Source organism: Hyla sarda, chromosome 3, assembly GCF_029499605.1.
Source record: "Hyla sarda isolate aHylSar1 chromosome 3, aHylSar1.hap1, whole genome shotgun sequence".
NCBI classification, from domain to species: Eukaryota; Metazoa; Chordata; class Amphibia; order Anura; family Hylidae; genus Hyla; species Hyla sarda.
In genome coordinates, this window is record NC_079191.1 from 82,856,480 (window position 1) to 82,883,744 (window position 27,265).

At 42.6% G+C, this 27,265-nt stretch overlaps 1 protein-coding gene across 3 annotated transcripts in view; it reads right to left on the bottom strand.

The window, feature by feature from the left end:
• The window catches only part of LOC130360580 (galactose-3-O-sulfotransferase 2-like), a 90,098-nt gene extending 67,149 nt beyond the window's left edge, over window positions 1-22,949 (bottom strand). The window contains exon 1 of one of the 3 annotated variants that reach the window (XM_056563109.1): window positions 22,861-22,949. In XM_056563109.1, the coding sequence (XP_056419084.1) occupies window positions 22,861-22,889 (29 nt within the window). In that variant the 5' untranslated portion in view covers window positions 22,890-22,949. Of the gene's footprint in view, window positions 1-1,170; window positions 1,215-22,860 lie in introns of those variants that run through there. The other 2 variants (XM_056563104.1, XM_056563106.1) reach the window with 2 other exon arrangements.
• Between the last annotated feature and the right edge of the window lie 4,316 nt (window positions 22,950-27,265).

Genomic DNA, 27,265 nt, shown 5'->3' on the forward strand with positions numbered 1-27,265 from the left:
CTCATCCTAGTCAGTTATATACAGGCTCTGCAAACCAAATAATTACAGTGCAGTTATACCCAGTGACTACAAGGGGCATCTTTTTTGGAATCCTTCACTTTCCTATTTTATGCAGTCCAGTCTGCCATGTTGCTTCTTTCAGTCATCTTTGTCTCTTTTCTTTTCTAGCCCCCTATTAGTGATCCTCTACAAAAATGTCCAATACCATAGTACCCTCATAACTATAGTTATTCTCTAAAACAAACAGTGTCCCGGATAGTAATAAATCCCTTCTTTTTGACCCACACAGTAAGCCCATGTACCGCCGAATTTTTGCACGGTAATTCCATTGCAGCAAAGACCCCTTATTTTTAATGGGATTCTGCTGCAGTGTGCACACGGCGGAATTTTCTCAGCAGATGTTTCTGCCATTAAAATTCAGATTTAGGTCTCCACTGAAAGAATGAAAAAATAAATGATTTCCATAGAATCTGCTCCTGAATGCTTTGCCATCTATGGAGATGGAGCATTGCCAAGTGGTTCCAGTGACAGCAGAACATGCTATTTGTGGAATGTCCGCCTGTATTTTCTGGTAAGTATGGATTCTTGCAAATCACTTACCATAAAAGTGTAGTTCTTCATGGTGGCCATGTCATCCATGTAACGCAAAGATGGTTTCAGTCTGTCAGCAAGGAAGCTACTGTCATGGAGCTACATCTCCCTATATGGCAGTGGTCTCCAACTGTGGACCCCCAGATGTTCAAAACTACAACTTCCAGCATGTCCAGACAGCCAACAGCTCTCAGGCTCTCACATCCTCATGACGTGAAAGTGAAGACATTTTAATATTCATCATGAGGTGGGCCAGGCAGCAAATTTTGAGGAGGCAGGGGAGCTCGGCGAGCCGGCTCCCCATCTCCATTTCACACAGCAGTGCAATACCAAAGAATGAATAAACGACCATTAATTTGCAACTACTATACCAATTAATGTAAGTAACCTTTCTTTTAAAAATGTCACCCTTGTGCCAGGAAGAGTAACCGGAATGCTCACCACTGTGTGGTGCAGCAGAAACAAGATCTGAAAATACCTCATAATGACAGATAGGGGGTGCCCACTAAGGCTCTGCTATCCTATATGGAGGAGGCATTCTTGTTCCCTGCTCCTGTACAATAATGTGGCTATATGTACATTGTAGTGCTGTAGTACAGTAGAATCTTGTAGTCTGTCTGATGCAAGGGCCCTGCAGAAGACACCATAATATACAGTATTTTATTATTGTCTATTAACATGTGCAATACATTTTAATCAAATCATTGGACACATCCCTTACCTTTCTTTTTTTTCTTTCTATAATCCTTAGCCTAGTAGGACTGTTTGGCATTTTGTTTTGCTTACAGAATCTCCCAATAGCAGACATGGGGAATAAAAAAAGTGTCCACTATTGAGAGATGTCCCTTATTGGGAAAAAGGCTCAGAATTCTTCCTAAATGATGGAATTTTGTACTGTACTCACTCCTGAGTGTAATTACCTATAAAACATGATAAAAAGGAATATTACAGTAGAATCTCACAGTGCCGTTTAATCACCCCTTATCCCTCCCCCCGTATCATTTCACCCCCCTTTATACCCTGTGCCACCTTATTGCCCCATGCCTTGTGCCAAATATACCCCCCCTTACCCTCTGTGCCACATAATTTCCCCTCAATCAACCTGTGCAATTTCATTCCCCCTTTATTACCCTCTTTTTAAATTCATCACCCCCCCTCCTCTTTATGAAGTGGCACAGGGGGATAAAGGGGGAATAAAATGACACAGGGGGTGGTAAAGAGGGGGTGATCAATTTGCACAGAGCAAAGGTTGAATTAAAAAGCATAGGGGGGATCAAGAGGAAATTATGTGGCACAGGGGGTAATAAGGGGGGGGGGGGTTGATTTGGCACAGGGGAATAAAGTGGCACGGGGGATCAGGGAATGAGGGGGATAAATGATGGGGCCGGTGGACGTACAGAAGCAGGAGACCACTGTTTAAACATTGGTCTTCTGCTTCTGTGCTGGGGCTTCTGCAGGAGGGTGAAGCAGGGACCTTGGGCCCCTTACTTCGGTATTAACTGTACCCCCTGACAGCGGCCCTGTGTACAAGGTAGGACCGGCACATAAGCTTGGTTGTCCCCTAGTGGGGTGTTTTGTCCCCTAATGGAAGTGTATTGTCTCCTATTGTCCCCTATTGGGAGTGTTTTGTACCGTAATGGGAGTGTTTTGTCCCCTTTCGGGTATGTCCATGTCCGCTATCGGGAATGTCCCCTATTCGGCGGGTGCTAATACATTAAGTCTTATGGGACTCTGCCGGGGAATTAACTGTCCCCTATTGGGAGGTGTCCGCTAAGGGAGATTTCACTGTAGTAGCCAGACACACCTGTGAACATGAACAATAACAGTTCCCTTCTAGGTCACATCTACTCAATTGGCTGTATTGACTGGCTTCTTGTTGCACGTGTATGTTGACTGCAATTATACAGACTTTAATTTGCACTCGTACTTTCTATTGTTACTTTGTTTACGTTAGGAATGACCTCTGTAAGAGCTGGAAAATCTCCCCTCCTAAATATTAATCTAAGATAAAGAGGCAGATAGTGTTTTTACTACAGAGCCAACTAGAATGGAAAAAGTTATCATGATCTTTTCATTCTCAAAGTCATGATCCTTAAATTGCATGAAAATTCCAATATTTCAAAGTTCACAAATCCATAATAAATCCACACGTGTTATAAGTAGTTTGTGATGTGGATTCACTACAGAATTTACCCCTATACATTTGTAATGTCGCAGTACAGGACATGGTCCTGTACTACCCTTAGGCCCTATCAGGTTGAGACCCTCAGTGACCTGGGGTCTCCCCTGCAGGGTCTCCCCCTGTTGTTTTCAGAATGCTGTGTATACTGCTTTAATGTATAGACAGGATCCAAATGTATAGATAGAGCAGATGACCTGTGAGAGGTTGTCTCAAGGACCTGTGTAAGTCTGTCACATGTTATGTTATGCAATCACATGATTTGTTGTCACATGTTCTCGCAGAGAGCAGCAGCTTAACCTATGACCCGCAGCTTGACCAATGGACTTTAGTACAGCCCCCCACTATATAAAGGGGTGGCCATTACAATTCACTCTCTTCCCTTTGAGATCAGTCTTTACTGAGAACCAGCAAACACCAGAGATCTCAGTACCAGTGACCAGCTAACTAGAAGGCCACAAAGCTACAGTCATTCCAGTAAGTCTAAAGTCTATGTCTGCTGACACTACAAGTAGTCAAGTCCTGCATATAGTCAAGCCTCAAGATAATTGTCTCAAGTCTATTACAAGTAAAATTGGTCCCAGCAAGCTGTGAGGTCTTCTGAGTTCCAGGCCACCTCTCTGGGAATCTTGCCTAGCTGTGAAGATAATACCATCTGTCTTAAACTCAGTAAAGCCTCCATTAAACCATAACTGGTTGTGGACTCTCCTTTCCTTAACTAGCCATTGGAATAGCAGAGATACCGTTCGTGTGGTTCCAGTACCAAAAAACCCTCTGGCGCCACGAACACTAGGGGTTAATAGCATTTTACCCCAGGGGTTAATACCATCTGATCCCACCACCTACACCACTACACCCGTGGTCCTGCCATACACCAGTGGTCCACCACACATTGAAGTGGATAAAAATGAACATTCTGTGGATTTTACAATCTGCACCAGAGATCAATTTCTTTGCAGAAATATTCTCCAGCATGCGGATTGAAATCTGCACATAAAAATCCGCCCATATTAATATTTCATTTTACATGATAGTAATAATTAAAAAAAAAACAATAATCATCATCATTTTTATCAAAAAAAGATTAAGTTCTTTACATTCAAAGGTTCTTTACCAGGGGTCTTTGGATAGATTGTAAGGGGTCTGTAAATTTTAATTGAAGTAAAAGCCTCTAACTAAAATGCATAATTTTCACATACCGTATTTATCGGCGTATAACATGCACTTTTAAAACTTAAATTAAAAGGGGTACTACCGTGCTGACAACTTATCCCCTATCTAAAGGATAGGGGATAAGTTGCCTGATCACGCAGGGTCCCGCCGCTGGGGACCCCCGCGATCTCGCATGCAGCACCCCGCTCTCATCAGGCCCCGGAGCGATGTTCGCTCCGAGTCTGATGACTGCCAATCACGGGGCCGGAGTATCGTGATGTCACGGCTCCGCCCTCATGTGACGTCACACTCCGCCCCTCAATGTAAGTCTATGGCAGGGCTGTCTCGCCCCCTGCCATAGACTTGCATTGAGTGGCGGAGAGTGACATCACACGGGGGCGGAGCTGTGATGTCACGATCACCAGCTCCATCATCAGACCTGGAGCGGATGTTCGCCCCGGGGTCTGATGAGAGCGGGGTGCTGCATACGAGACCGCGAGGGTCCCCAGTGGCGGGACCCCACGTGATCAGGCAACTTATCCCCTATCCTTTAGATAGGGGATAAGTTGTCAGCACGGTAGTACCCCTTTAAGGCAAAAATCCTGCCTGCGTGTTATATGCTGATAAATCTTCTGGTCCCTGATTTAAAGCGTCCGCAGCAGCGGCTGCTTGTTAAGTATTAGCAGCGCGGCCGCAGCCACTTTAAATCAGTGACCAGCGGCGTCTCCTCCCCGCTCTGCTTTTAATTTTTCTTACCTCCCGCCTCCCTCATCATTCCCCCTTTTCCTTGCTTTTCATAGTTTTTTTTATTTTCCTTACCTGGCAGCACTTCGGCAGGCCAGGTCAGGCAGAGGGTCTTGTCGGCTGTGGTCAGTGAAGCAGATGAGGCATGTCCTCTCCCGACTTCTCTGCACGGCATCAGAGACGTCACTTTTCATTTTCTGCAGTCGCCGAACTCTGACTAGCAAAGTGACATGAAAAGTGACGTCCCTGATGCCGTGCAGAGGAACCCGGGAGAGGATGTCATTCATCTGCTTCACTGACCATCGCCCTCAAGATCCCCCGCCTGACCTGGCCTGCAGAAGCGCAGCCAGGTAAGGAAAATAAAAAAAAAATATAAAAAGCAGGGAAAAGGGGGAATGATGAGGGAGGGGAGGAATAGCATAGGAGGAACATGACGGGGGGATGATGAGACAGGGGGAAATGATGAGGGGGGGGGGGGTGATGGGGGTATGATGAGACAGGGTGGGGATGATGAGACAGGGGAAATGATGGTGGGGGGAGGCGCTAAAGGCTTAATGTCTGTATGGCTAGTGGTGGTCTATGACAGGGGGAAATTATGAGACATGGGGGGTGGCGATGAGAGGGGTAAATGTGGCACAGGAACTGATAAAATGGAAGGAATGATGTGGCACTGGAGGGGAATGGGACCAAACTGAGGTGCAGAAGAAAACAAAGTTGGGGGGATGATTTGGCATTTAGTCCAAGTAATTTATTTTACATTTTATTTTTTTTAACTTTAATTTTCCTTTCAAAATGGGGGTGCGTGCTACACGCCAGTGCGTGTTATACGCCGATAAATATGGTAATTATTTTTGTAACGCATCCCCAAAAGGAACTCTGTAACAAGGCCCCCACCTACCATGTGCCATTTATAATATTGGTGTCTTCTTATGTGGCACAGGGACATTATGGCCAATTGAAATTCCTGGATCTGGGTGCAACTGCTACCGCTGCAACACTATTAATACATTATCATCAGAGATAAGCGAGCAGAGTTTTGTAAACCTGGTCTCTTTCAGAACATTGAGGTGACAGCAGCTCACCAAACTTTCAAACATTTCCCGTTTCGGCTTGTGCAAGCCTGGCAATGGCGTTAATATTATCAGAAGGGATGAGGAAAATTTTTGGTTTTGGCACCTAAATGAACTGAGGAAGTACTTGAAACACAGAGATGACGTCAGGGTAGCTCAGTATACCTTGCAGCTATCAGCAAGATCACATGACTTCAGGTTATCCAATCATTGCTTTGCATTATGTGCCATACAGCTCCCAGGCCAATGAGGATACAGCATAGGGAGGGGTTTAAGAGGCTAATAAAGCCCCATGCACTGCATTGCTACTTCGGAGTAAGAAAGCTGAGAAAGCAAGAACTACTGATCCCAGAAAGCCTTTACAAATTCAATAGAATTTCAAAGCAAGATGAGCAAAGTATTGATCAGTGGGCTGACCTCAGACAGTGACCTTCTGTCACCTGCAGTGCTGTGTCCAGTTGGTGTACTACAAATTCCAGAAGTGAACAAGCCCATAAAAGCAATCACATTACAACAGTCGCAGCAGTTGGCTCAGCAGGCACAGCAGTTAAACCAATTGTCCGCCATGATGCAGCAGTTTCTTTCTGACCAGCAACAACCGCAGCAGCAACAGCCTCCTCCTGTTCAAGTAAGGCCTCCCGCTCCTGCAGTCACCATAGGTTTCAAGCTCCGTCTGTCCCTTCCCGAGAAGTATGAGGGGGATCCCAAGTCCTGTCATGGTTTTGTGACACAGCGCTCCATACACAACGAGCTAATGGCGGAACAGTTCCCTACGGAAGGAGCAAAGGTTGCCTTTGTCGTCAGTCTGTTAACTGGAAGGGCCCTGGCCTGGGCAACCCCATTATTGGATCGCAGTGACCCACTCACTGCCAGTCTTCAGGCTTTCTTGGCAGAATTCCGAAACATATTTGAAGAACCTGCTTGTGCTTCTTCCGCTGAAACGGCCCTGCTGAGTCTTTCCCAGGGCAACTCCTCTGTAGGAGAATATGCCATCCGTATCTGTACCCTGGCTTCAGAGTTGTCTTGGAATAATGAAGCTCTTTGTGCCACCTTCAAAAGAGGACTTTCTAGCCATATCAAGAATGTCCTTGCAGCCCGGGAATTGCTTTCTACTCTGAATGATCTCATACAGTTGGCCTCTCGGATTGATGTCCGTTTCTTTTAAGGACGTGAGGAACAACCTCAGGAAAGGGAGTATGCAGGACCTCAGAGCTTTCCTCGCATGGCACCAGTCTTCCATTAACCACCGCAACCTTCTTCGTTGCCTCCCGCAGTGGAGGCTATGCAGGTGGATCGGTCTCGCCTGACTTTGCAGGAAAGAACTCACTGCTGAGCGGAGAATCTTTGCCTCTACTGCACCAGTGCAGATCATTTCCAGGGATTACCTGTAGGGAACGCTTGCACCTAGGGTTTGTGGGAGAGGCTTCCCTAGGTGTGAACACCTGCTCTGCATGCTTAAATTTGAAGGTTCAGCTTTCTCTACCCACCAAAGGGATTATTTCCGTTCTTGCCTTCCTGGACTCTGGTTCAGCAGGAAATTTTATTGATGCCTGTTTAGTACATAGGTATCATCTGCCGTTATTTCGCCTATTGAAGCCCTTGTACATCTCAACGGTCAACAGAGAAAATTTGGACTGTACTGTGCTATACCACACATGACCATTAACTATGCAGGTTGGAGCCTTGCATAAGGAGAACTTGTCCTTCTATGTACTTCCTCACTGTACCTCTCCTCTCCTGCTTGGCCTTCCTTGGTTACAACTCCATGCTCCGCAGCTAGATTGGAATACTGGAGAAGTTCTCCGGTGGGGACCTTATTGCATCGACCACTGTATTCATACTCGTCAATCTAAGTTGGAGCCTCCTTCTGCTCCTCTTCCCGCTTTGCCTTCATATCTTCAGGACTATGCGGACGTCTTCAGTGAGAAACAAGCTGAAGTTTTGCCACCTCATTGTCCCTACGATGGTCCTATCGACCTATTGCCTGGGACCACTCCTCCTCGCGGAAGAATTTATCCATTGTCTATTCCCGAACTCAGGCCATGTCTAAATATATTCAAGAAAATCTTCTAAAAGGCTTTATCAGGAAGTCATCTTCCCCTGCCGGAGACGGATTCTTCTTTGTAGAGATAAAAAACGGTTCTTTGTGTCCTTGCATTGACCATCTCCGCCTGAATAAAATCACCGTCAAGAACCTCTACCCACTTCCCTTGATTTCGGAATTATTTGATCGTCTCTGTGGAGCAAGGATCTTCTCCAAACTTGACCTTCGCATAGGAGAAGGTGACGAATGGAAGACTGCGTTTAATACTCGGGATGGACATTTTGAGTATCTTGTGATGCCGTTCGGACTATGTAATGCTCCAGCAGTCTTCCAGGAGTTCATCAATGATATCTTTCATGACCTCTTTTACACCTGTGTCGTGCTTTATTTGGACGATATTCTCATCTACTCGTCCAATCTTCAGACTCATCGTTCCCACATCCGCCAAGTCTTACAAGGTCTCCGAGACAATCATCAATACGCTAAACTTGAGAAGTGTATTTAAAAAAAAAAAACAGTTTTCCTTTTCTGGGTTACATCGTTACTAGTCAAGGTCTACAGATAGATCCAAAAAAGTTGTCAGCTGTACTAGACTGGCCCCAGCCTTCTGGCCTAAATGCTATTCAGCGCTTTTTCGGTTTTGCCAATTACTATCGCCAATTTATTCCTCATTACTCCACCTTGGTAGCGCCCATTGTCTCTCTCACCTAGAAGACTTCTAATCCCAAGGTCTGGAATCCAGAGGCTGAAAATGCTTTTAAACAGTTAAAGACCGCCTTCGCTTCGGCTTCGATCTTGTCTAGATCCGATTCTGGCAAGCCTTTTCTTTTAGAGGTGGATGCTTCTTCAGTTGGAGCAGGTGATGTCCTAACACATAAGTCCTTTAAGGGAAAGATTGTAACCTGTGTTTTTTTCTCTAAAACCTTCTCTCCTGTGGAGAAAAACTATACAATTGGAGACCGTGAACTCTTAGCTATAAAGCTGGCTTTGGAAGAATGGTGTCATCTCTTGGAGGATTCTGTACATCCTGTTACTATATATGTTACTATATATTCTGACCACAAGAACTTGCTCTATCTTCAGACAGCTCATCGCCTCAACCCACGGCAGGCCCGATGGTTTCTGTTCTTCTCCAGATTTGACTTCTACATTCACTTCCATCTTGCAGAGAATTTATGAGCTGATGCTCTTTCCAGGTCTTCAGCTGTGCTTGACCGTGACTCTCCTCCTCAGCATATTATTTCTCCAAAGCGTCTCATCTCTGCAGCGCCAGCTCTTCAGCACCTGCGTCCTGGTAAGACTTGCGTATCTCCCGCTTTGAGACTCTGAGTCTGAAAATGGGGCCATTCCTCTCTTCTGGACGGTCATTCTGTAATTCATAAGTCCCTAAAGCTCATCTCTAGACAATATTGGTGGCCAAGTTTTAAACAGGATGTCGTTGATTTTGTCCATTCCTGCTCAGGGTGTGCTTGGGACAAGACCCCTCGTTCTAACCAGCAGGTCTACTTCAGCCTTTGCCTGTCCATGAGCTCCCCTGGACCAATATTGCTATGGACTTCATTACCGATCTTCCGTCTTCTGGTGGCAATACAGTCATCTGGGTGGTAGTGGACCGATTTTCTAAAATGGCTCATTTTGTGCCGCTGCCCGGGCTTCCATCGGCACCACAACTTGCTAAGCTTTTTCTTCGCCACATCTTTCGTTTACATGGATTACCTTCTCATATTGTATCCGACTGTGGAGTCCAGTTCGTCTCTAAGTTCTGGAAGGCCCTTTGCTCTTGTCTCCAAGTTAAAGTGGATTTTTCCTAGGCTTACCACCCTCAATCCAATGGACAGGGGAAATTTATTAAGCATTTTACACATCTTTAGCTGTGTAAAAGAGGCCCAAATTTGTAGCATCGATGGTTTTAGACTTTTTGTAATACTTTTTGTCCTGAAGTGATTTTTGCCAAGCTTGCTTACTTGATTTTGTCACAGAGAGCTTTAAATTTATCATACCATGTGCGACTTTTGATAATTTAGGTGCTTGTACATAAAACATGAGCCTATTAAATCATTTTTTTAAATGTACAAAGCTAAAGACACTGTGGTAAATATCCCCCGTGTCCAGAAGTTTTCTATAGAAGCCAATGAGTTCCCTCCAGTTTTTTGTTATTCATATTCACTGGGCTGATTTTAAGCATCTCATTTAATGCTATTAAAGGGGATGTCATGGATTAGGAAATCAGAGCTAATTTCTTTTAAAAAAAAAAAGCCATACCTTTCCTTAGGTTGTGTGTGGAAATGCAGCTAACTGAAGGGAGCCAAGTTGTAATACCATCCACAACCTGAGGACAGCTAGGGTGCTGTTTTTGCATGGATATTGGATATGATTTATTTGGCCTGGGCCCCTGATGGCAGCCCTGTATACTACAGCCATGATATTCAGCAACCAGCATATAAAGACCCTGCATAGTCACTCAGATGAGCGGATCCCATTGATAATGTCTGGGATCTTGAATCACAATTGATCACCAGTATACATCCCTATACAATAGACCACTCAATTGACACTGTTCAGAAAGTACTGCTAATAACATTCTACACAACATTCTATGCAAAGCTGCTCCATATTGAGAGTTCACATTTCATACAGTCCTGCATCTTCATAGGGCTCTGTTCACACTGCTGGCATGCTTTCCATTATAACAACACCTGATGAATGCTGTATACTTAACAGAGCCGGCTGTGTTCCGTACAGAATCCTTAGAAAACCGGTTCTAATTTAGTGGGACTGATGGGGGTTCTGTGGTAGTGTCCATTGTTTTGATGGGAAGAATGGTACTGCATGGTGGACTTTTCTTTCCTGCTAATCTGACAGAACTCAAGCCTGTGATTATAGTGTGAACAAAGCATTAACGGAATGTTTCTGCTTTAAAAGGGATTATTCCAACAAGATATTAGGAGATTGCTGTATGTTCATACAGATGAAACTCGAAATTTGAATATTGTGCAAAGTTCATTTCTTTCAGTAATGCAACTTAAAAGGTGAAAGTAATTTATGAGAGAAACTCATTACATACAAAGCAAGATAATTCAATCTGTAATTTGTTATAATTGTGATGATTATGGCTTACAGCTCATAAAGCCCCAATATATTATATGATTTGGGAGCCATGTCATCTGCTGGCGTTGCTCCACTGTGCTTCATTAGATCCAGGGTCAACGCATCCATCTACCAGGAGATTTTGGAGCACTTCATGCTTCCTTTCCTTTTGAGTTACGTTAAATATAATGGACTTTTGCACGATAGTCAAATTTTTCGAGTTTCACCTGTACTTGTGTTGGACCAAAACTTAAAAACACATTCTTTTCTTTCTTAGCAATATATTAACCCCTTGATGACGCAAGGGGTTAATATTTTTCCACTTTTTTTCTCCTTGCCTTCAAAGTGTATGTTCAGACCATGGAATTTCCATGTAGAATTCCACAGAAAAATTCCACACTGCCATTCCGCAGCAGCATAGTCCTATTGATTTCAATGGGATTCTGCTGCACTCTTCCCATGGCCGGTAATTCAGATTGTAGCATCAGCATAAAGAATAGCCATGTCTATGCTTTCTGCAAAGTTTGCACAGAAATGCATTTCTATAAGATGGTGCCTTTCCAAGCGGTCCTCTGCTGTTGGTGGAGTGTCTGCACGGTAAGTTCCATGGTCAAAACCCTTTACATTTTTCACCTACAGATCCATGTAAGGGCTTGTTTTTTGTGCCACCAATCCTACTTTGCAATGACATCACTCATTTTTCCACCAACGCTATGGTAAAACAAAGAAAACATTATTTGTGGGGCAAAATTGAAAAAACTTCTCTGACAACTTTGGGTAACTTTTGGGGGCTTCTGGTTCTACGTAGTGCACTTTATGGTAAAAAAAATACATGTTATCTTTTTTATTTAGGTCCATACAATTACAACAATACTCAATTTATATAGGCTTTTTTTTATTTTAATATTTTTACATTTATTATTTATTTATATATTTAAAAGTTATAACTTTTATTTTTTCCACATACATGGATGTATGAGGGCTCTTTTTTTTCACTGTGATTTTATTGGTACCATATTTGTTTTCATGGGACTTTCGATCGCTTTAAAAAAATAAAATTCTAATATATAAAGTGACCAAAAATTAAGCAATTCTGGATTTTGCATATTTTTTTTATATTAACATTGATTGTGTAGTTTAAGGCTCCTTTCACACTATGAGCATCCATTATTAACCCCTTGGGGACGGAGCCCATTATGACCCTAAGGACGGGAGCATTTTTTGCAAATCTGACCACTGTCACTTTAAGCATTAATAACTCTGGAATGCTTTTACTTATAAATTTGATTCCGAGATTGTTTTTTCGTGACATATTCTACTTTATGGTAGTGGTAAATTTTCGGCGATACTTGCATCCTTTCTAGGTGAAAAATTTGAAAATTTCATGAAAAATTTGAAAATTTTGCATTTTTCTAACTTTGAAGCTCTCTACTTATAAGGAATATGGATATTCCAAATAAATTATGTATTGATTCACATATACAATATATCTACTTTATGTTTGCAACGTAGAAAGCAGCAGCACTCAATTCCGTGGAAAAATGTGTGGCTTTATTCAACCAAACATACAGGAGGCGACGTTTCAGCTGTCTCACACAGCCTTTGTCAAGCTACTTTATGTTTGCATAATAAAATTGATGAGTTTTTACTTTTGGAAGACATCAGGGGGCTTCAAAGTTCAGCAGCAATTTTCCAATTTTTCGCAAAATTTTCAAAATCGGAATTTTTCAGGGACCAGTTCAGGTTTGAAGTGGATTTGAAGGGTCTTCTGGTTAGAAATACCCAATAAATGACCCCATTATAAAAACTGCACCCCTCAAAGTATTCAAAATGACAATCAGTAAGTGTGTTAACCCTTTAGGTGTTTCACAGGAATAGCAGCAAAGTGAAGGAGAAAATTCAAAATCTTCATTTTTTCCACTGGCCTGTTCTTGTAGACCCAGTTTTTGAATTTTTACAAGGGGTAAAAGGAAAAAAATCCTCTCAAAATTTGTAACCCAATTTCTCTCGAGTAAGAAAATACCTCATATGTCTATGGAAAGTGTTCGGCGGGTGCACTAGAGGGCTCAGAAGCGAAGGAGCAACAATGGGATTTAGGAGAGTGAGTTTTTCTGAAATGGTTTTTGGGGGGCATGTCCCATTTAGGAAGCCCCTATGGTGCCAGGACAGCAAAAAAAAAAAAACACATCGCACACTATTATGGAAACGACACCCCTCAAGGAACGTAACAAGGGGTACGGTGAGCCTTAACACCCCACACCTGTTTGACAACTTTTTGTTAAAGTTGGATGTGTAAATGAAAAAAAAATATTTTTCCACTAAAATGCTGGTTTTTCCCCAAATTTTACTTTTTTACAAAGGGTAATAGGAGAAAATGCCCCCCAAAATTTGTAACCCCATTTCTTCTGAGTATGGAAATACCCCATATGTGGACGTCAAGTGCACTGCGAGTGAACTACAATGCTCAGAAGAGAATGAGCGCCATTGAGCTTTTAGAGAGATAATTTGTTTGGAATGGAAGTCGGGGGCCATGTGCATTTACAAAGCCCCCCGTGGTGCCAGAACAGTGGACCCCCCCACATGTGACCCCATTTTGGAAACTACACCCCTCACGGAATGTAATAAGGGGTGCAGTGAGCATTTACACCTCACTGGCGTTTGACAGATCTTTGGAACAGTGGGCTGTGCAAACAAAAAAATTAAATTTTTCATTTTCACAGACCACTGTTCCAAAAATCTGTCAGACCCCTGTGGGGCGTAAATGCTCACTGTACCCCTTATTACATTCCGTGAGGGGTGTAGTTTCCAAAATGGGGTCACATGTGGGTATTTATTATTTTGCATTTATGTCAGAACCGCTGTAAAATCAGCCACCCCTGTGCAAATCACCAATTTCGGCCTCAAATGTACATGGTGCGCTCTCACTCCTGAGCCTTGTTATGCGCCCGCAGAGCATTTTACGCCCACATATGGGGTATTTCCGTACTCAGCAGAAATTGCGTTACAAATTTTGGGGGTCTTTTTTTCCTTTTACCTCTTGTGAAAATAAAAAGTAAAGGGCAACACCAGCATGTTAGTGTAAAAATATTTTTTTTTTACATTAGCAGGCAGGTGTAGACCCCAACTTTTCCTTTTCATAAGGGGTAAAAGGAGAAAAAGCCCCCCAAAATTTGTAGTGCAATTTCTCCTGAGTACGGAGATACCCCATATGTGGCCCTAAACTGTTTCCTTGAAATACGACAGGGCTCCAAAGTGAGAGAGCACATGCGCATTTGAGGACTAAATTAGGGATTGCACAGGGTGGACATAGGGGTATTCTACGCCAGTGATTCCCAAACAGGGTGCCTCCAGCTGTTGCTAAACTCCCAGCATGCCTGGACAATCAGTGGTTGTCCGGAAATGCTGGGAGTTGTTGTTTTGCAACAGCTGGAGGCTCCGTTTTGGAAACACTGCTGTACAATACGTTTTTTTTTTTTATTGGGGGGGACAGTGTAAGGGGTGTATATGTAGTGTTTTACTCTTTATTAGGTGTTAGTGTAGTGTAGTGTTTTTAGGGTACATTCGCACTGGCGGGTTACGGTGAGTTACCCGCTAGGAATTTGCGCTGCGGCGAAAAATTTGCCGCAGCTCATACTTGAAGCAGGAAACTTGCTGTAAACCCGCCCGTGTGAATGTACTCTGTACGTTCACATGGGGGGGGGGGGGGGAACCTCCAGCTGTTTCAAAACTACAACTCCCAGCATGCACGGTCTGTCAGTACATGCTAGGAGTTATAGTTTTGCAACAGCTGGAGGCACACTGGTTGGAAAACCTTCAGTTAGGTTCTGTTACCTAACTCAGTATTTTCCAACCAGTGAGCCTTCAGCTGTTGCAAAACTACAACTCCCAGCATGCACGGTCTGTCAGTACATGCTGGGAGTTGTAGTTTTGAAACAGATGGAAGCACTTTGGTTGGAAAATACTGAGTTGGGTTCTGTGACCTAACTCAGTATTTTCCAACCAGTGTGCCTCCAGCTGTTGCAAAACTACAATTCCCAGCATGTCTGATCACAGAAGGGCATGCTGGGAGATGTAGTTATGCAACAGCTGGAGGTACGCAACTACAACTCCCAGCATGCCGAGACAGCTGTTTGCTGTTTGGGCATGCTGGAATTTGTAGTTTTGCAACATCTGGAGTGCTACAATTTAGAGACCACTGAACAGTGATCTCCAAACTGTGGACCTCCAGATGTTGCAAAACTACAACTCCCAGCATGCCCAGACAGCAAACAGCTGTGTGGGCATGCTGGGAGTTCTAGTTTTGCAAGATCTAGAGGGCAGTATAGAGATCACTGTGCAGTGGTCTCTAAACTGCAGACCTCCAGCTGTTGCAAAACTACAAATTCCAGCATGCCCACACAGCAAACAGCTGTCTGGGCATGCTGGGAGTTGTAGTTTTGCAACATCTGGAGGGCTACAGTCTAGAGACCACTATAGTGGTCTCAGACTGTAGCCCTCTAGATGTTGCTAGGCAACTACTCACCGGCTTCCGTCGCATCCGGGAGCCGTCCTCTTCTGCCGCACGCCGCCGCAGATCTCCGTCGCCGCCGCCGATCCCCGTCGCTCCGCTGCCTCCGGAGGGGTAAGTGGACTCCGGCGCCGGTCCTCTTCGTTTTCCCCGTTCTGCCCCGCCTATTGTTGGAGGGCAGGACGGGGAAAACGAAAGTAAACCCCTCCGCCCCAGATCTGCTATTGGTGGTCGCGTCTAGACCACCAATAGCAGAGATAGGAGGGGTGGCACCCATGCCACCTCACTCCTATCACTTTAGGGGGATCGTGGGTGTCTTAGACACCCGCGATCCCCCTTCTATTCCGGGTCACCGGGTCACCATAGACCCGTAATGACCCGGAATCGGCGCAAATCGCAAGTGTGAATTCACTTTCGATTTGCGCCGATCGCCGACATGGGGGGGTCTAATGACCCCCCTGGGCATTTGCACGGGGTGCCTGCTGATAGATATCAGCAGTCACCCCGGCCCGGTCCCCGCCCGGCGCGCGGCAGGGGCCGAAATTCCCACGAGGGTATGGATACGCCCTTCTTCCTTAAGTACCAGGACGCAAGGGCGTATGCATACGCCCTTCGTCCCCAACAGGTTAAACAACCGTATTCTGTGTAAAAACGGTTGTATAATAACGGATGAAATAACGGGTGCTGAATAATGTCCGTCAAAATAACGGGCATATTAATCCGTTAAGACCCGTTATAATATCCTTTATGTACGGCCATTTTAACACCTCTGCCAACAGACTCCCACAGCCGGGACTACTACTACTCCCATCATGGGACAGACTTGTTTCCATGATAAGAGTAGTAGTTCCCCGGCTGCCGGAGTCTGCCGGTGGCTGGGGAGGCTACATTAGTGTTTGTACTACTACCCCATCATGGAACAGAGTCTGTTCCATGATGGGGGTTGTAGTACAGGGGCTGAGGGATTGATCGCACTGGGTCTCACTTCTGAGACCCGATGCGATCAGAAGTTATTAAGCAGGGGAGTGGGCGGCATGGTCCGCAACCCTGCGATGTACAATGTACAAGGTGGGCCATTTATATGGATACACCTTAATAAAATGGGAATGGTTGGTGATATTAACTTCCTGTTTGTGGCACATTAGTATATGTGAGGGGGGAAACTTTTCTAGATGGGTGGTGACCATGGCGGCCATTTTGAAGTCAGCCATTTTGAATCCAACTTTTGTTTTTTCAATAGGAAGAGGGTCGTGTGACACATCTAACTTATTGGGAATTTCACAAGAAAAAACAATGATGTGCTTGGTTTTAATGTAACTTTATTCTTTCATGAGTTATTTACACGTTTCTGACCACTTATAAAATGTGTTCAATGTGCTGCCCATTGTGTTGGATTGTCATTGCAACCCTCTTCTCCCACTCTTCACACACTGCTATATACATCGCAGGAGAAATGCTAGCACAGGCTTCCAGTATCCGTAATTTCAGGTGCTGCAGAATGGGCAAAACAAAAATTGGAACAGGACCCTCAGTTTACGCAGAAGATTGTGTTCAGTGATGAGGCAAACTTTTATGTGAATGGTGAAGTTAACAAACAAAACCACCGCTATTGGTCTGACACTAACCCACATTGGATAGATCCCTCCATGACTGCTGGAACACAAAAATTGATGGTATGGTGTGGTATATGGGGTACAAAGATAGTGGGGCCATTCTTCATCAATGGAAACCACAAGGCCACTGGATATGCGAAATTGCTACATGATGATGTGTTTCCCTCTTTATGCACTGAAGCTGGTACGTTCCCTGAGTTTTCCCAGCAAGATGGTGCCCACCACATTATGGGTGTCAGGTCCGAGCATTCCTAGATGAACAGTTTCCTGAAAAGTGGATTGGTCGTCGTGGGCCAGTTGAATGGCCCCCAAAGTCTCCCGATCTGACTCCCTTACACTTTTATCTTTGGGGTCATCTGAAGGCAATTGTCTATGCTGTGAAGATATGAGATGTGCAGCACCTGAAACTACGGATACTGGAAGCCTGTGCTAGCATTTCTCCTGCGGTGTTGCTATCAGTGTGTAAAGAGTGGGAGAAGAGGGTTGCATTGACAATCCAACACAATGGGCAGCACATTGAACACATTTTATAAGTGGTCAGAAACTTGTAAATAACTCATGAAAGAATAAAGTTACGTTAAAACCAAGCACATCATTGTTTTTCTTGTGAAATTCCTAATAAGTTGGATGTGTCACATGACCCTCTTCCTATTGAAAAAACTAAAGTTGGATTCAAAATGGCCGACTTCAAAATGGCTGCGATGGTCACCCCCCATCTTGAAAAGTTTCCCCCCTCACATATACTAATGTGCCACAAACAGGAAGTTACTATCACCAACCATTCCCATTTTATTAAGGTGTATCCATATAAATGGCCCACCCTGTATTTTACTTTCATTTTTTAATCCCCCGCGGGGAGCCCATTCAGGGCTCCCAGCAGGGTTTTTAAAATGAACATTGTGAGTGGCAGCGGGGGCCATATTAATATTAAAAGCGCTGTGGGGGGGGAAGATACATAGCTCTGCATGGGGGGGGGGGCTGACATATAGCCTATATATCTAGCCCCCAGCGCATTAATAAAGATATGACCCCCGCCAGCACATTTATATACATATATATATATATATATATACATTAATAAAGATATGACCCCCCGCCAGCGCATTTATATATATATATATACCCCCCCCCCCCCCCGCCAGCGCATTTATATATGAATTTTGACATGAAGGAATTTTGACATGAAGGAATACATTTTTACACTTTTTTGCAATTTTGGAGTGCTGCGCCATTTTTCTATTACATGGACTTTGATCGAGTCGGGGCGCTCGCACCGGGCATCTAATGGTGAAGTAGTGCTGCATTGTTTTTGAATATATATATATATACATATATACACACACACACACAACTCTTCCCTCAAGGAAACCGCACCAGTCACGGTCCAGGTTGAATACAGGTTAAAAGATCTTTATTGCATCAGAGCATAAGGTGCGACGTTTTGGCTACAAAGCCTTTTTCAAACGTCATGCATCAAAACAACAATTCCCAGCATTGCCGGACAGACATTGACTGTTTAGGCATGCTGTGAGCTTTGCAACAGCAGGAGGCGCCCTGTTTGGGAAAAACTGCCATAGGGTATTTTTGGTGGAAGAGGCAAGTGTAACGCTTGGATCCGGGTCCACCCCTATGAAAATCTTTAATTTAGGCCTCAAATGTGCATGGCGCTCTCTCACTCCAAAGCCCTGTCGTATTTCAAGGCAACAGTTTAAGGCCACATATGGGGTAATTCCGTACTCATTGTCATTTTTAATACTTTGAGGGACACAAATTTTGGGGGGCTTTTTCTACTTTTACTCCTTATGAAAGGAAAAGTTGTGGGCTACACCAGCATGTTAGTGTAAAAAGATTTATACTGTAACCCTTGTTACATTCCTCGAGGAGTGTAGTTTCCAAAATGGTGTCACATGTGGGGGGTTTCTGCTGTTCTGGCATCATGGGAGGTTTGTAAATGCACATGGCTCCGACTTCAAATCTAGCCAAATTCTCTCTCCAAAAGCCCAAGGGCACTCCTTCTGTTATGAGCCCTGTAGTTTGCCAGCAGAGCACTTTACATCCACACATAGGGTATTTAGTTACTTGGCAGAAATTGGGCTTAAAATTTTTGGGCCTTTTTCTCCTTTTACCCCATGAGAAAATGGAAAATTTGGGGTAATCCCAACATTCTAGTGTTAAAAAATCAAAATTTTCAATTTCACTTCCAATTTTAACTAAAAGTCGTCAAATATCTGTGAGGTGTTCAGGCTCACTGTACCCCTTGGTATGTTCCTTGAGGGGTGTATGCCAAATACTATGCATTTTTTTGCTGTTCTGGCACCATAGGGGCTTCCTAAATGCAACATGCCCCCAAAAAAACATTTCAGCTAAATTCACTCTCCAAAATCCCACAGTTGCTCTTTCCCTCTTGAGCCATGTTGCGAGACCGCAGTGCACTTTACGTCCACATATGAGGTATTTCCATACTCAAGAGAAATTGGGTTACACATTTTGTGGGGATTTTTCTACTTATTCTCTTTGTACAAATGAAAAAATAATTGGGCTACAAGAACATGTTAGTGTAAAAAATGAAGATTTTTATTTTTCTCCTCCACCTGCTATTCCTGTGACACACCTAAAGGGTTAAAAAAAACTTTCTGAATGTCATTTTGAATACTTTGAGGGGTGCAGTTTCTATAATGGAGTCATTTATGGGGTATTTCTCACAGAAAGGCCCCTCAAATCCACTTAAAACTTAAATGGGCACCACATTTTTTTTGATATGTTGTAGTACTTATGTACTACAACATATCTCTAATATACTTTTATTATTAGTATTTTAATGGTTTAATTTACATTTAAAAACCGGCCACTAGGGGTCTCCTTCCTAGTAGCCGGTTGCAGCCTGGCGTGACGTCACGCTTGAATTCGGACAGATGCCGGCCTGGCATCGGTCCGAATTCAGTCAGGCTGCGCTCGCTCCCTGCCTGTCAATCAGCCAGGTAGGAGCGAGTGCTTTGAAGGAAGAGGATGTGCCCAGGCTCGCTGGCCTCGCACGCCGGCCCCGGACAGGTAAAATATTATGCCGGGGGGGGGGGGGGGGGGAGTGGGTTGAGCTACACTGAATAGGCAACCTAAGGGGGGAGGGGGAGTGGGTTGAGCGGCGCGGCGGGGTCGGGGGGTTGCAGGGAGCGGGATGTGCAGCTATCACAGATACGGTGTTCACCTATACAGTATGCCTCCAGTTGTTTCCCCACTACAACTCCCAGCAAGCCCTGACAGCCAATAGATGTCAGGGCAAGCTGGGAGTTGCAGTGGGGAAACAGCTGGAGGTACACATAGGTGAACTAAGGGCGGAAGTGTGCCACCCCCAGCAGGCATCAGTGACGTTGTGCCTGCTGGAGAGGTCTGCCTGGTAGTGAGCACACTACCAGGCAGACAAAAGGCATTTTTCACATGTAAAAAAAAAAATTAAAGGCAGGGAGGGGGTTAGGGATAGATGGGCAATAGGCAGAGACAGAAAAAAAAAAAGGATGGTGGGAGCTACCCTTTAACTGGTCCCTGAAAAATTCGGATTTTAAATTTTTCATGAAAATTTGGAAAATTGGCTTCAAAAAGTAAAAACATGTCCCCTTTATGATGCCAACATAAAGTAGACATATTGTATATGTGAATCAATATAAAATTTATTTGGAATGTTTATTTTCCTTACAAGCAGAGAGTTTCAAAGCTAGAAAAATGCTAAATTTTCAAAACTTTCATGAAATTTGGGAATTTTTCACCAAGAAATAATGCAAGTATGGATGAAAATTTACCACTATGTTAAAGTAGAATATGTCACAAAAAAACATTCTCGGAATCAGAGTGAAAGGTAAAAGCATCACAGAGTTATTAATATATAAAGTGACAGTGGTCAGAATTGCAAAAAAAAAATGTCCTTAAAGGGGTACTCCAGTGGAAAACTTTTTTTTAAATCAACTCGTGCCAAAAGTTACACAGATTTGTAAATTACTTCTATTAAAAAATCTTAATTCTTCCAGTACTTATTAGTTGCTGAATACTACAGAGGAAATTATTTTCTTTTTGGAACACAGATCTCTCTGCTGACCTCATGACCACAATAATCTCAGCTGACATCTCTGTCCATTTTAAGAACTGTCCAGAGTAGGAGAAAATCCCCATAGAAAACATATGCTGCTCTGGACAGTTTCTAAAATGGACAGAGATGTCAGCAGAGAGCACTGTGGTCATGATGTCAGCAGAGAGCACTGTGTTCCAAAAATAAAAGAATTTCCTCTGTAGTATTTAGCAGCTAATAAGTACTGGAAGGATTAAGATTTTTTAATAGAAGTAATTTACAGATCTGTTTAACTTTCTGGCACCAGTTTATAAAAAAAAATTAAGTTTTCCACCCGAGTGCCCCTTTAAGGTGGGCTGAGTCCTTAAGGTGGTAATAATTTCAAAGTCAATAATAATACTAATATTAGCGTGGGGCCAACTTATCTCAGACTGCACAGTGCCAATATTTTAGAATACAATACTATACTATATCTACAAGCAATATCCCAAATATATTGCATAGTAAGAGGGGATATCCTAGTGCAGCATTATTATGTTATGACCCGTTAAGGTTTATAAATGTTTATACGTATTCAGGATCACCCTAAATTACAAATATATATTTGGTTATTTCTCAGATAATTATCTATAAATTACATATTTAAACCTTAACAAGTCATGGAAAAATAATGCAGTACTACGATATCCCCTATATAGGATATTGCCTATATGCATAGTATGAGTGGATATCTTAGTACTGCATTATTTTTGCTATGATCCATTGAGGATTATATATGCTTATTCATATTCAGGATCGCATTAAGTTACCGTATTTTTCGCCCTATAGGATGCACCAGCGTATAAGACGCACCCAATTTATAGGTGCAAAATCTAAAAAAATAAAGATTTTGAACCCAATAGTGGTCTTCAACCTGTGGACCTCCAGATGTTGCAAAACTACAACTCCCAGCATTCCCGGACAGCCGTTGGCTGTCCGGGCATGCTGGGAGTTGTAGTTTTGCAACATCTGGAGGTCCGTAGATTGAAGACCACTACATAGGAGGTTATATTCACGTGTCCCCGCCACTACGGACCCGTCACCGCTGCCCTGGATGTCGCTCCATCGCTGTCCCCGTCGCTCCGGAATGTCTCTGCTGCCGGCCGGGTATCCTCGCTCTGCGTCGCCGCCATCACGTCGTTAGGCATGCCGACGCACGTACGCGACGACGTGATGATGAGGAAGGAGAGCGCCGGCATACAGGGGATCCCTGAATTTAGAAGACACCGAGGAGGCAGGTAAGGTCCCTCCCGGTGTCCTGTAAGCACTAACCCGGCTATTCAGTCGGGCTGTTCGGGACCGCCGCGGTGAAATCGCGGCGGTCCCGAACAGCCCGACTGAATAGCCGGGTTAGTGTCACTTTCCTTTCAGACGTGGCGGTCAGCTTTGATCGCCGCGTCTGAAGGGTTAATACAGGGCATCACCGCGATCGATGATGTCCTGTATTAGCCGCAGGTACCGGCCGTTGATGGCCGCAGGGACCGCCGCGATAGGGGTGTATTCGCCGTATAAGACGCACCGACTTTTCCCCCCCAGTTTTGGGGAACAAAAAGTGCGTCTTATACGGCGAAAAATACGGTACATATAAGTATCTCCCAATATTGGCCCTATGCACTTAGAGATAACTCTCCCCTACGGAGATCATTATTATTGACTTATAGATATAAAGTCATTATTAGTTATAGGTCATTATTATTAATTGTAACTTTATTTACATCATTGTTGTTATAGTAGAAAGTATTATATTTCATATAAAAGATGTAATGTCTCCTGTACTTACCAGCAGCGACGTGTCTGTAGGAAAGTCATACTTAGAAGAAGTGGGGTAATCCACAGCTGTACACCAGGGATCCGTGCATGTTACTTGAGAATATTTTAGAACAGCATTTTACTCCTTAACCTGTTCTCTGCTGGAATTACCACACCCCTCTCACACTCCTCTCATTCAATCAGGAGACTAATATATGTAAATAACTACATACTGGAGCAGTACTACACCAACTGTATCAGAGGGTAAACATTCACTAGATCATTGAAACTGGGTTGTATTCAAGTTAGATATGAAGAAAGGGGATATATATATATATATATATATATATATATATATATATATATCATAATGAAATAGATGATAGATGGGAGAATCTATTTGCCCCCATCCCAAATGTCTTCTATTATTGTATATTTGTCACACTTGGACGTATCAGACCATAAAACTATTACACAAATAAACACAATTACCCCGAAGGCAGAAAGCCTGAGGTACAAAAATCCCTATATGTGACTATCTCCCCTAAAACTGAAAGGGTACCTTTCATCAAAAAAACTTTTGATATATTATAGTTTAATGTATGCAGAATAACTTTCCAATAGCATGTTATTAAAAAAAGATGCATCTTTCTATTTAATTTTCAACTTTGAAAAAATGACCACTAGGGGTCTCCTTACCAGCTCTTTTTTATAGATTTCAGACTCATGCTGGAGTCCTAAATCTCAGACTGCAGCTGGGACACAGGCAAACTCCCTGGCAGTGAGCAGTGCTGAGTTTGTCTGTGTTCCGGCTGCAGTCTGAGATTTAGGACTCCTTCATGAGTCTGAAATCTATAAAAAAGGACTGGTAGGGAGACAAAGTTGAAAATTAAATAGAAAGATGCATCTTTTTTTAATAACATGCTATTGGAAAGTTATTCTGCATACATTGATCTATAATATATCAAAAGTTTTTTTTGATGAAAGGTATCCTTTAACTTTTAATGTATAAGGGTGGGTTCGCAGGCTAGTAGCTAGCAGCGGGTTTCCCGCTGCGGGTTACGGTACCATTGATTTAAATGGGTTCATGGACAGTCCGCAAATCTGACACTATTACGGACTGTCTGTGGACCCATTCAAATCAGTGGTAGCATAACTCGCAGCAGGTTTCCCGCAGCTTGAAACCCGCTGCTAGTAATAGCGTGTGAACGCTCCCTTAAGAGTGAAATGTAAACCTGTGATTGTGACTGTTAAAAACAAGTGTCACTGTGAACTATATGACCCACTCTTCTGGTGGATAACCAAAACTTTTTAGTTTGTGGGGGCCTGTCAGGAACCTCCTGCGTAAGTAGATACTTTAGACCAACTTATATTAAAGGCATAGTTTGACACAATTTTGGTGGTTATTGGGCAGTTATTTTGGTTTTAACATTATGACCTTAAATAAGTTGGTCTCATGTATCTACTTATGGTGGAGGTGCCTGATAGGCCCCCACAAACTATAAAGTTGTTGAAAGGAAAAGAAAAAGGAAAAGAGGAAATACATTTGTGGCTGTAAAGTAACGGTACCCCTTTAGGTGTATGGTTTGGGGTCAGTAAAATTTGTAAATCTGTAAAGGACCCCCTTTTATGTATGATTAACTGGGTAGAGGAAAAGTGTGTTGGTTATAGTTGCTAAAATGCCCCCAAAAAGGAAGTCCACTAGCCCGGTAAAAGAGAATAAAAATGCGGGGAGAATGGATAGATATATGGCTTCACCAGTATTAACACAGAAAAACTTTGCAGGAAGAGGAAGGGTCAACAGTAACAATGAAAGTGATACTTGAGGCAATAGGCAAATACAATACCTCTATTGAAGGGTTAGCGGGTCAAATAGGAAGTATAGGATCAAAAGTCTCATTGATTAGGTAGGACATGAGAAAACTTAGGGAAAGGTATAAAGAAATGGAGGAAAAGTATCAGATTTACAGGATGAAACGCAGGTATTGAAAAAAAAAAAGGTGGTAAAGGTGCAGGAAGAGAATACATTTTTAATTCAAAAAGCAATAGAGATGGAAGATAGATCCAGGAAATTTTTAGATTGCTAGGGTTCCCAGAGGGGGCTGAGGGGAAGGACCTGGTGGGTTTTATACAAAAATGGATAATTGAGGAATGTGTAAAGGAAAAATATTCAGTGTTGAGAGAGCACACCGGGTCCCGATGTGAACGTCTCCATCTGCTAGTAACCTCAGAACAATACTGGTGAAGCTATTAAATGAAGGGGACAAGGAGAGAATACTACGTGCATTAAGAGATAAAAATGGGATTGTGTATAATAACAATAGGATAATGGCATTCCCTGACTATTCATTCGAGACGCACACAAAAAAAAAAGTATGGCTTTTAAAGAGGTAAAGAAGAGGATGCATTTTAATGGAGTAAAATTTTCCCTAATATTTTCGATTAAGTTACACAACTATGACACAACTATGTTTTTCAAAACCCGGAAAAAGCTGTAAACTGGATGGATAGTCAAAGTTTAAAATTGGGATAATTTAGGGGGAATATCTGGGGGGGGGGGGGAATAAAAAGATTACATAAATGTGGTGAGGGTACACAAGGGAGGGAGGGTACATGTTAGGTTTGAGATTTGTCAGCTATTGGGACAGATCAATTGGGGTTGGGGAAGGGAGGAGGGAGAGTTGGGAAGCCCTACAAAGGGGTTTCGCTCTCTCTCTATGGTTTATTTTTAAATGATTAAAAATAGAAGAAAGGATGTGTACAAAAATATTGATATGGAATATAAGAGGTTTAGGGGATAGACACAAAATAATAGCTTTATATGATGTCTTTAACAGGCATTTACCTGGTATAATTTGTTTACTTGAGACACATTTAGTGAAGGAAATGTCACATAGAATGAAAACAAAATTACATTTCACATTATTATCACTTGTTTTTTACCTCTTATTCGGGAGCGGTCACAGTTATGATACACAAGAATGTTAATTGGGAGATATACGATAAACTGATAGACACAGAAGGGAGATTTGTTATATTATATTGGAAATTGGAAAAATGTTTATGCACTTTGGCATATGTAAATATACCTCCACTGTACACACCTGATGTTCTTAAAATCATACTTAGGTTTTGGCAGGGGATTAAAGAATGCCCTTTGTTCATTCAAAGAGATGTAAATTGTGAAATGAATGAAAATACAGATAGGTTAAGATTGGTAAATACAGAAAAAAATATTATTATGGTCAAACTCCGTTGAAAAAATGTTGTGACGAAGTAGGTCTGATAGATATATGGAGAAGTCGAAATCCAGGAAAAAATATATACTCATGCTGGAATAAGACCTGTAAAACAATGTCTCGTATAGATTTGTGTCTTGGGGACAAGCGAGGGAGTATAATTGTTAAAAAGATAAATTATGGTTCCCATTGTATTTCTGACCATTCTCCATTGAGTATTAAGATTGACATGGGGCTGGAAAATTTAGGGGACATAAATAGAATAAATGCATATTGGTTTGAATTGTTATGAGTCAATAAAACAACATTTGATAAAATTTTTCGATAGGAACTGGGATACCGCCTCAGATCAAATTGTGTGGAAAACAATGAAAGCATTTTTACAGGGGGGAGCTAATATGGGCAATTGAAAAAAGGAAGAAAGAATATAATAGGGCAGATAAAAAACTAATAGAAGCAGTTAAAAGAGCAGAGGAAAAGTTTATATTAGATTGCTCAGAAGAAAATTAAAAAGGATTGGGGAGATAAATAAGAAAAATTAGAAATATACTTCATTGAGAAAAAAAAGTGAGTTTTAATGGTCAGCAGAAATTTATGGATATGGGAAAACCTAATAAAAGATTTTATTAATAGTGGGGAGGAATTGGAAAACTATCTGAAAGAAATAGCATTACCTAGAATCCCAGAGGAAGAACTAGAGGCATTGAATGGACTACTGACAGTTAGCGAAGTATATAGAGCATTAGGAAAAAGAAAATGAAAAACGAAATTCATTTTTCTTTGATCTTCCAGGATCGGATCAGGCAATGGACAAAATCCCCCTCTACAATATGAACATAAAAAGCCATCACCTATTTTAAACTTATTTTACTTTTACTTTTTCATTTTCCTCCTTTTATTATATATATATTATTGTTTGTTTATTTATATTATTTTTTATATATTTTTTTCTCCTATTTTTTTATCCTTTTACTTTTTTATTCCTTGGTTTAGTGACTTACTGTTGTCTCTTAGGTGGTGTGTAGTGAGATCCACAAAAACGCTATCTAAATGTTGGTCTGAATACTGCTTTATGTTGTCTGCGTCCAAATCAGAGATCTGTGCCCCTCCCACTGCTGCTGACCCTAGGAACGGAGGGACTGAGAATGGGGGTGTTGTACCTGTAGGTCTGTCCCCAAGGATGGGCTGACATTCCGC